This window comes from Fukomys damarensis, unplaced genomic scaffold, assembly GCF_012274545.1.
Source record: "Fukomys damarensis isolate Sample0158 unplaced genomic scaffold, DMR_v1.0_HiC HiC_scaffold_17, whole genome shotgun sequence".
In the NCBI taxonomy this organism is placed as follows: domain Eukaryota; kingdom Metazoa; phylum Chordata; class Mammalia; order Rodentia; family Bathyergidae; genus Fukomys; species Fukomys damarensis.
In genome coordinates, this window is record NW_022900929.1 from 79,530,470 (window position 1) to 79,541,147 (window position 10,678).

General features: G+C 51.1%; 1 protein-coding gene across 1 annotated transcript in view; it reads left to right on the forward strand.

Moving 5' to 3' along the window:
- The window catches only part of Scg3 (secretogranin III), a 31,175-nt gene that overhangs the window by 19,486 nt on the left and 1,011 nt on the right, over window positions 1–10,678 (forward strand). Inside the window, exons 11-12 of the mRNA XM_010609098.3 lie at window positions 729–866; window positions 9,638–9,718. Coding sequence (XP_010607400.1) covers window positions 729–866; window positions 9,638–9,718 — 219 coding nt within the window. The remainder of the gene's footprint in view (window positions 1–728; window positions 867–9,637; window positions 9,719–10,678) is intronic.

The following is a 10,678-nucleotide window of genomic DNA, read 5'->3' on the forward strand; positions in this document are numbered from 1 at the left end:
ATATATATGTATAATTTATATATAATATATATTATACACCGCAGTATTCTATAAGAAAATAATTTTTATTTTAAAAGGTGTATTGTTACACTGTTTGAGGTTCCTATTGTATGGGTTCCAGGCACTAATAGCCTTTGTTTTAAGGGGTTACCTATTTCAGGAGTTGTGATTTTTTTGTTTTGTTTTGTTTGGTTTGGTGGTGGGGATTGAACTCAGGACCTTCTGTTTGTGAGGCAGGCAGCAGAACCACTGAGCTAAATCCCCAGCTAGGAGTTGTGATGTTTTAATTTCATCATGAGATTTCCATAAGCAATTATTTTTATTTCTAAGTGAGATGTGACAAGGATTTTCCTTTTTTCACAGTGAGAGCCTGAGTCTTTCCTTCACACTCAGTGGCCAGGGCATTGGAGTGTGGAATGTCGCGTTAGTTTCTTTTCTAAAGATGAGGCCTTGCTGTGTTGCCCAGGGTGGTCTTGAACTCCTGGGCTGGGATTTGGCCCAGCTTTGTGTTAACTCAGAGGTGACTTAGGGTTATCTCCTCCTCCTCTGGGACTCAGTTCCCTTGTCTGGGGAGTAAGGGTAGCGTGTTGGAGAATCACTAAGATCCCTTTCAGCTGAAAAAAACTGACCAGACCCCAGCCTGCACCTTTGCTATAGAAGTGACTTCTACATTAAGGAAGGAGGAACGGACAGGATGGCATCATAAAAGTGAGCGCTTCTGATTGCAGCACCCTCGGAGAAGAGCCAGGAGGAGACAGACAGCACCAAGGAGGAGACCGCCAAGATGGAGCAGGGACACGGCGCCCTAAAGGACTCCACCAAAGACAGCAGCTCCGCGCCCAGAGGGAAGGCAGATGCCCCGAAAGGTACAGTGACTTCTCTGGGCTGGCGATGGCACCAGGGAAGCCAAGCTTTTCCCGCACAAACTGCAGCAATCCAAAAAGCAAGACCCCCAAGTCCACTTGGAGGAGACTTAGCCCGGGTGTCTCTGTGTCACTGGCCTCGTCCTCCTGCATCTGCTCTCCAGGGTGCCGCGTGGGGCCCAGCATCCGCAGCCTTCAGCAGCCAAGCTTGTGGCTCTGATGCAGGGAAGAGAATGAGAGCCATTGCCGTACCTGCTAGTGTCTCTCATGTGTGAGGCTGAGTGAGTTCTCTGTGACAGTGCCCCTGCGCAGCTAATGCTGCTCACTGCCCAGGGCCGTAAGCTGTACGATTAACAAAGCAGATTTCCTTAATTATTTAGCTAGTGATTGCAACATGAAAAACACCTTGCAGGACTTGATAAAAATTACAAATCCAATACATATATTTTCTAAAAGATTTAGATTTAAATACATATATATCTAAATCATTTACATCCTCCTAGGATTTTACAAATTTCCAGACACTCAAAGAAAAAGACTTAGTGAGTCCACAAGTTCTAAGTTGTTAATCTTTTTCAGGTCAGAATGTGGATCTGGCTTTAAAAGTATGTGCGTGGGTGCGCGTGCACGTGTGTGCGTGTGTTACTGGGGTTTAACCCAGGGCCTTCATAAATAACTACACTCCAAGTCTTTTTTGTGTTTATTTTGAGACAAGATCTTGCTAAGTCACTGAATTGCCTAGGGTCAGCTCAGACTTGCAGCCCGCCTGCCTCAGCCTTCCAGAGTGCGAGACTGTGGACAAGCGCCACCATGCCTGGCTATAAGCCCCTTTCATTACAGTTATGTAGTTATGGTATAGAAAAATTCACATCCCTGTGTCTGCAATAGATCATCTTTTTCTGAGACTTGGTATCTATGAGAAGCCGTGAAGACACAGCTTGATCCTACTGTATTGTCCTGTCACCATAGTGTCCTCTCTGGTGTAACTGGAACCTGTGTAGGTACCATCCAGGTCTCATTCGCAGATTCATGGAAGTCTTATTCCCTGGGAACCCAGCGAATGGGCCTCGCTAATTTGTCCTCTGGAAGCACCACTGGGCTCTCTGCGATGGCTGTGTTGTGTGACCATCGGTAGCCACAAATGTGTGGACTTGGCATGTTCCCCGGGACCACGGGGCCAAACGTGCTCATGGTGCAACTCTCAACTTGTGGGGACCACTTGGTCCCCTTCCAGGTGCCCCACCCAGCTTCTGCTCACACGGGTAGGAACAGGTTCTTACCCCTCACGCCTGATGGCAGACCTTGCTTAGCAATATCTGTGCGGGAGGTAGAAAACATAAGTATAGCTATGTGTGTGATACCTTGTAACTCATAACAGCAATACAAGAACAGTCTGTCTCCTCTTCTGGTGCCACTCTCTATACTAACATCTCACAGGAAAGTTTTCCACCCTTGTGAGTGGTTCCACTCGGTGATGACAACCGGGACAGGATCATGATGACCTTTGTGTTTCCACTAGAACAGTGGCAGCCCCGTGTCTGTTCTGTCCTCTTACGCACTATCTTTCCTTCCTGACGACCACAGAAATGAAATCGGCGTGGAAAGCAATTCACCTTCAGAAAGCTCTGGTTTCTTCTCTAGAAAACACTGAGAAATGTGGTCCAGGGCTATTGTTTCAGCTACTGGGCCTTTTGAGACAAGGCCAAAGAAGAAGTCTCTTCTTGCTGTGTCAGAATCATGGTGCTTTGTCCTGTCTTTAAAGGCTCGTGTTACTGTAGCCTCCTTTTTTCTAGCGTGGGTTTCATCCACCATCACAACTGTCTTCTCCACTGGCTCAGCTGACTGAGCTCCCGAGGTCTGGGAAGGCCTCTGACTCCAGAGGAGAGAACAGTGGGACGGTTGTCACGGGCAGGGAGGGCAGTACTGCTGCTGTGTGTGCCCTTGCCGGGATCCTGGAGGTCCCCTCTGGAGGAGAGGTGGATGATGAGGGTCTGGCCTGGAACTCACAGCAGTCCTCCCGCCTCAGCCATCAGTGCTGGATGACAGGGACACACTATCACTTCTGACTATCCTTTAATTTGTTTTTCTGTTTGTTTTCTTTCTGTCTCTTTTTTTTTGGTACTGGGGATCGACCTCAGGACTTTGTGCTTGTGAAGCAGGCAGCGGCATCACTGAGCTAGATCCCCAGCCGTGGCTACCCTTTTAAAAACTGCGGTACTATCCACATAAAATCTACTATCCTGTGTTTTGGGTGCAGGGCTCGGCAACACTGCATACATCCACGTGATTGTGTTACCACCATCGCATCCATCTCCAGATTTCTCATCTTGCAAAATCAAAACTCTGTCCCATTAGTGACTTCCTGTCCCTCCCTGGCCCCTGACAGCCACGGCTCTGCTTTCCAACTTCGCGGCCTTGACTGCTCTAGGTCCCTCGTGGGAGTGGGCTCCTCTGACCTGAAGGCACACTGCCTCCTTCCCTTGGGCTGAACCATTCTCTACCGCCCCCCACCCCGACTGCCGTGTGGTGCTCACCTGGCCTCCCACAGGCCCCTGGGCTGCTGCTCCCTCATGAGCAGTACTGTTGTGCACCTTGCCTTCCAGTGTTTGGGTGCAGAAACAGGAGCAGAGTTGCTGGCTCCTATTATGGTAAAGTGGACATAAAATGCATGTGAAAGTTACCATCTTAACCTGCTACTTGTGGCTTTGGAGGAAAAACCAAGCTGCTTTCCCCAGCGGCTGAACCGCCTTAAATCCCACCAATACTCACAGAGCTCCAGTTTCTCCACCTTTGCTTCCCGCTTTCTCTTCCGTTGGGTTTAGTTTTGTATCCTAATCAGTGTGAGGTGGTGGTGAATGAGTGCTAAACTTTTGAAAGCTAACTGGGAAGACAGTGGCCTCTGCCTGAGCCAGAGGAAGAGCACCAGCCCGGTGTCACCCCAGCAGATGCTGGGGGGGCCTTGCTCAACCCTCTGCAGGCAGCCTGCAAGGTGTGATGGGGAAATGCAGTGATTGTTAGATAAGAAATATGATTACAGTAGAAGACGCCTTGCCACCAATCCCCTCCATTCCTCCCCCACTCTCTGAACGCACTTATCTGATTGCTCAAGGATTTTGAGGAGATTTGTGATAATATATATGTCTTGTACTGTAATAAATTTTAAACAGACATATATTTCAATAACACCTTGTAATGATTGTCTTTCCCTAGGGCCAGCAGGCTACAGGCCAGGTCCCCTGACCTGCTGAGGTAGAGTTCACCTACACAGACAGCACTTTATGTGGTGGTATGAACCCCTCTGAGTGGTGCGAGCAGATCGCTTTACCTCTTCCTTCCTGCCTTCCTTCCGTTTTCTTTTTTTTCCTTTCTTCCCTGAGAAAACGCTACGTAAAGAAAAACTGTGAAGTCAGTGGTCCTCTGTAGTCCACAGTTGCCTGTTTGGGCTATGAGTGACGTTGGCCAGCTTTCTGTCACAGGACAACATACCTGCGATAAGGAGTCCATGAGGGGCAGAGGTCTGTCCTGCTCACGGCCCAGGAGGGTCCAGACCCTGAACAGTGGCCCTTTGCATGTGCTGAGGCAGCACATGGTGGTGGAGCCCACGCAGGAAGCAGGGAGCGGGGCTGGCATCCCACGTCCCTCCAAGGGCAGCACCCAGTGACCAGGAGACCTTTGCTGAGCCCTGCCTCTGAAAGTTCCTTCCGTCCCCAGTTGGGCCACCCTGGAGATCAACCTTAAAGGCCCCGTACAGGATCCAGACGGTAGCAAAGTGTGTGGAGACGAAAGCTAAAGAGGATTTCCAGTCACCGGGGTCTCCATATAGCAGTGATGGGGGCCGCGGACAGTGATGCTCTGTCCACTGGTGTTATCATCATTAGGTGGCCCTGGGAATGGAATCCAGGGCCTTCACATGAGCTACGTCCACAACCCTCTTACATTTTTATTCTGGGAGAGAGTCTAAGTTGCCTGAACTAGGCTTGAACTTGTGATCCTCCTGTACTACCATACCCAACATTAGGAAGAAGGTAGAGATTTGGGGTTAAGATTAGTCCCTCTCCTTTTATTTAGAAATCCATTTTGTTTATAATACCCCTGACCACCTTAGTCTAGGACAGTTGCGCTCAACCGACAGCACGAGGGCCACAGCTGGCTGTTTATCATTGAAAGCTCTAAAAGGTTCGCCTGGTCTAGGACAAAGACATTTGGTTCTAATACAGCTTAGCAAACACCAACTGAGCTCAGTCCAGGAACCAGCATTCCTGGGAACACCGTAATCGGTCTTCTAAGGACATCCTAAGGTGTGTACCTTTGCGCTCACAGTTGCTTATTCGCAGTTTTCTCAAGGGCTGATGTCCATCCTTGTTATTAAACCCAGGGAGAAATACCTGTTGTCTCTAACCCCAAATCCGCACATCCGTGTGGGTGGAGGCAGTGTCTGGCACCCACCTGGCACTGCGCACAGGAAGCAGGACTAGAGCCGATTCCTGCCTGGAGAGTTGTCACCGTGCGGGGACAGGTGTGGCCCGGGATGGGCACATGCGTGTGGTATGGGCACGTGCGTGTGCACACGGCGGCTGACCGGTGAGCCAGGGATTTGCGGAAGAGTGGCACGGGGGGTGAGCTGAGGCCCAGCTGAGGCCGCCGGGGGACGCTTGTGCTGGGCCGTGTGCTCTGCACAGGTCTCAGGAGGCGAGCTCCCTGCCAAGCTGCCGCAAATGTGTTGTAGCTGCCCCTGCGAGCAGGAAGGACAGCGACAGCAGTGCCATTTCCGTCACTGTCACCGCACAGAGCTGGGCTGCATGCATTCACTGCAGGCTCATTCTAAAGAAAAATAAAATCCCACTGAATTCCCAGGGACGGAAATGACAGGTTCACCTTCTAACACAGCGTAAGCTATCTGAACGCTCGCTTTCTATAGAGACTCACACTAAGGAAAGTTTTAAATGTTGGCCTCTAACATGTATTTGAGTGATTCAGTAACTATTTCTAAATTTAGGGATATGCCTATCAAACTACATTTATTCCAGTTCCAGATTTTAAATTTGCCTAATTTTGCAAGTAAGTTTCTCCCTGGAGACCAAGTCAAAGTACTTTGAATCTTTATTCCATTATCTAAGTCTGGCTTTTTCCCCAGCTGGATGTTTACTCACACACTTCCAGCGTATGAGTCACTGAAAATCTTTTTTTTTTGCTTTTACCGAAAATTTTTTAAGGTGGCCCACAGGGCGAGATAAGCCCTAAACACCCACAGACTCGCCACAGGTTGTCAGTTTTATGACCAGATGGTGGGGCCGAGGTGAAAAGATGCCCTCCCAGGATTCCTTTCACCTAAACATCTCACGTTCCCAGGTCTTTACAGAAGCAGAAACTTCGCCTACTTCAGAAGTCGACTCACTCGTGAAGGTTCTTATTTGCTAAGAGGAATCCATCTACGTGTTCAGTGCAGTCTGGCAATTCTGACAGAAATGCCCCAAGACCTGACTCCAGGCTGCTCCTCAAGGCCCCAGAGGGACAGGACACAGTGCAGGTGACTATCACCGCAGGCAGGGATCACAGAGGAAAACATCCCACATGGGGCATCCGTGAACCAACCGGGAGCACAGGGCCCAGAAGACGAAGGTGAAGGGACCTGCTCAAGACACCAGGCAGAGCACACGGGGCTAGGCCTTGAACTCTTGTCCTCAGACTCCCAACCCAGTGCCATGCCAGCGTCCCCCTGCACCCCACAGGCGTGCGAAATGCCACCACTATGGGGAAACCCCGAGGTGAAGGGCTCTGTGGCCCCTGTGACATCCACCACACCAGTATCAGTCACTTGTTTCAAATGAAATGTACCAGTATCGTACAGTTTCAAATGGATCATCATCTTGACAGCATTGTAAACACTGTATCAAATTCAGTTTTCTTCACCACTCCCTCAGAACTTCTGGTGTGTGTGGTGTAGGCTATGTGCATTAGGCTAACCCGAATGATGGCTACACTTTATTTTTTCAGGGGCGGGAGGTGGTCGGGACAGCGTGGCAGGGTCAGGACAGAGCCGTGTCCAAAAAGGGACATTTCTCTTGCAGCATTGAAAGCCAGTGGAGCCGGCAGAGCAGGGCTGTGTCTGGACTCTGGCCCCTTTCCATCCATCTCAGCATATGTTTCCAGGCTTGTGCCATATTACCTCAGCCATGAGCTATTTTTTTCCAAAGGAAGCTGAAATAGATCGGAAAAAAATAGTCCAGCTTTCCAAAGTGCCCTCTCCTGGGCTTTGCGTGAGCCCTGTATAAATAAACCTTTTGCTGTGCAGCCAGAGAAGGGAGAGTGTCAACAGGAACCAGCTGCTCCTCTCTGAGTGCAGCAGAACACCGGATCCCATGCCAGCTGGTTCCAAAGCTCCAACTAACCGGTGATGTCCCTGTGTCTGTAGCGGCGGGTGGCTTCCAAACTGCCACACGGCAGAATCATCTCAGGATTGTTTTTAAAAGTCATCGCTCCTTGGTCCTCACCCCAAGCTGTCTCATTTAGTCTGGACACTGGAAATCTTTCGTGAGCATTTACTGTGTGGCTCAGCTAGGGAACCCGCCTTGCCGGCCAGGCTGTTAACAAACGGACACTGAGTCCCCTGGGTCCACGTCTGACCTGCCGCCATTCTTTCCGGCTCAGCCCTGGCTTCGTGCATCCCTCGGGCATGCCACGAGACTTCCCTGAGCCGTTTCTCCACTCGGAAAATAGATGTGATAGTACTTACTTCATGTAGTTCCACGGCAGGCGAAGGACATGCATGACACACTTGCACTTCCAGTGGTTTCTGATAAATCAGTGAATGACTTTTCAAATTGTATTACAGTAAAAGACGTGGTCATTTTGACTTGAGGGAGGAGCCAGAAGCCACACAGTGCCAGATCTGCCGAATAAGGCGGAGGAGGACCCGATGTCACATTTTTACAAACCTGCCTTTCTGTTGGATGGCGCTGGGTAGTGGCATTCACCAGATTTCTGATCATACCTCATAAACACACGAAAGAGGACCTAATTGATAAATAGCTTAGGTGCATCAGGCTTCGTTTTGGGCATGAGGGTGCATCAGAAAACAAGCTTTTTCTAAGGGAGGAAGACAACACAGACAAGCTCTGTGATCTGGGGAAACAAAGCAAATCAAGCCAGGCGCTCTGGCTTGGGCAGCGACAGTGATTTCCGTGTGGATTGCGCCACACGTGCGGATGTCCGCTGGGAACACTGCCCGCCACGCGTCAGATATCCATGAGGACCAAAGCTGTCTCCACAGAGATGACCGGACAGAATGGGGGCTGAGGATCGTGGGTCACCCTATGTCAGGTACCCCTGTCTTCACACAAGCTTCTATGGGCTTCAGAGAACGCGGACCCAGCAGTGAGGCCCCGGGCTGCATGAACCCGAGGGAAGGCATGCGGGGCGGGGCGTGGTGGCGGCAGCAGTAGGAAGTGAAAACTGGTGAACTGCAGGGCTGCGTGGGGCAGGGATCGGAGGGGCCTGGGTGTGGGCCTGGCTTTGCCACCTGCTGTCATCTCTCTGTGCCTCAGTTTCTCCCTCTGTAAGGTGCAGGTGGTGATGGGATGCGCTTTGGAGCTCAAGGCGCAGTGTCTGGTGCAAATGAACAGGTGATACAGGAGGCGGAAGGAGTGAGGTCCCTGTATATGGGCTGCAGACAGCAGGGCTGGAGCGACCCCCGACCTCCAGCCTACCACACTTGGGAAGCCAGGGCTCAGAAGGCCTTTTTGTTGCTGTTGGAAAAGAGACTACCTGGACTCATTTAAATTTTTTATTTTATTTTATTATTTATTTATAATTTTTATTTTATTGTATTTCTCTTTCGAGACACAGCCTTACTGTGTAGCTCGGGCTGGCCATGAACTCACAGCCATCCTCCTGCCTCAGCCTTCTGAGTGCCGGGGATAACCAGTGTGCTCTATCACACCTGGCTTCCCCTGTTGTTTTTGTTGTTGTTGTTGTTGTTGTTTGTTTGTTTGTTTTTGAGTCACTGTCTCTCTGTGTAGCCCAGGCTGGCCGCGAACTCCGTACCTGGTCTGTTGATTCATGAGCTTTGCACATTTGGTTGAGAGGATGGCTACTTTCTTCACTCGAGGGAGGACACGGCAACCACAGAGTCCCTGTCTGAAGAGGAGCTCTTTCCTCTCGGGCCATCAGGTTTCCGAAACAATAGATTTAGAGTCGTGACCCCAGCTCCATCCTATCCTCTCCCCGGGAAGCTGGTGAAATCCTCTCATAGCCTCCGCCCCACAGAGGTATGCAGGCCCTTAGAGAGCAGTTCTCTGGGGCAGCTGGATCAGAACCGGCTCAGAGCGCCCCCTGCCTGCCGGGCACCTCCTCCCCTTCCTCGCTGGAACCAGGCAAAGGCTTTTGAGGCGCAGAGCCGCACACAGGAACTGAAGCGTTGGTCGGAGGCGCGGCATCTTGGACAGATTGAGGCTGCCGCTTGGTTCGGAAGAACCATCCCTATCCGGAAGTGAGCCAAAGTCACGATGGCAGGACCCACCTAGGAAGCCACGTGAACCACAAGTCGTCTGCTTGACGTCACACTGTATTCACTGCGTGGGCAGGATGACCCTCAGCACCAGCCTTGCTCACCCTCACACCCAGCACACACGCGTGTGCACTGACACACTCCCCAGCCTCGGACACCACCCTCAAGGTCCATGTGGCCAAAGCATACTGTTTTGAGGCTGTGCGACTTTGAAAAGAGATGCTGACATGTTTTGTAAGTGTTTTATATGATTCTCTTTCCTTTTCAGGGAAAACAGAAGCCTACTTGGAAGCCATTAGGAAAAATATTGAATGGTTGAAGAAACATGACAAAAAAGGAAACAAAGACGGTAGGCACTCAGGGTGGAGGTCCTTGCAAGCTCCTCTGTGTGTCGGCCTTTGGCCATCTGGGACCCCCCGGGAAACAAGACCTCAGGGCCCAAGAGAACTCTGCTGCCTTCTAGGTGTGCAGGTGTCTTTTGTTACTCAAAGCAGCCTTCCAAGGCATTGCTTTTTTTATTATTTTTCACTGTGAAGAACACCAAAAAAAAAAAAGCAGAGCAAATGGCATAGGCTTCTCCATGCGTCCGACACTCCTTGGTAGTGATCAGCATCTTGCCAGTCCTGTTTGGTCTATGCCCTCCCTGCTTCCTGGGAGTTTTTTAAGCACAGGCATTGTTTGAACACCTGCCAGGTGCCCTCAGCCGCCAATAAAGCAGTCCCTCAGTTACACAGAACAAAACACATCCCCACATGTGCTTCTGGGCGCCAAGCAGAGGGCTGGAAGACACACCGACTGTGTCAGTGTGACAGTGGGTGCGGCAGAGGCACCAGGGAGGCCAGGGGACAGGATGGGCCTCTGCTAGGACGGAGACAGTAGGAGACAGGGCTGCAGGACACAGGTCTGCTGAGTGAGAAGGAACCTGGGTGGCAAGGGGTAAGGACAAAGGAGCAGCGCTTCTGGGAGCCGCAGGGTGGGGGGCAGAAGACGCTGCTCCTGCTCTGCCAGGACTGGAGCCTCGTACGTGAGGGTACAGAGGGAGTCCGTCTGGCAGGCAGCAGTGTAGTTACAGACCGAAAAAATAAGCCCCGGAAGGCAGGAGAGAGATGGGAAGGCCAGGATCTGGAGCAGACACAGTGCAGCCTCTTCCCATGCCTGCCGGGCGGCCTCTCATCCCAGAGGTGTGACAGCAGGCCTTCCGGCCGCCTCCTCCTTTCCATGGGAGGCTCAGAGATGCGCAGGGCCTGGGTCCCGGCCACACAGCGGGTTAAGAGTGGCTGCAGACCTCTGTGCTTGCTCTTCCGCCGCT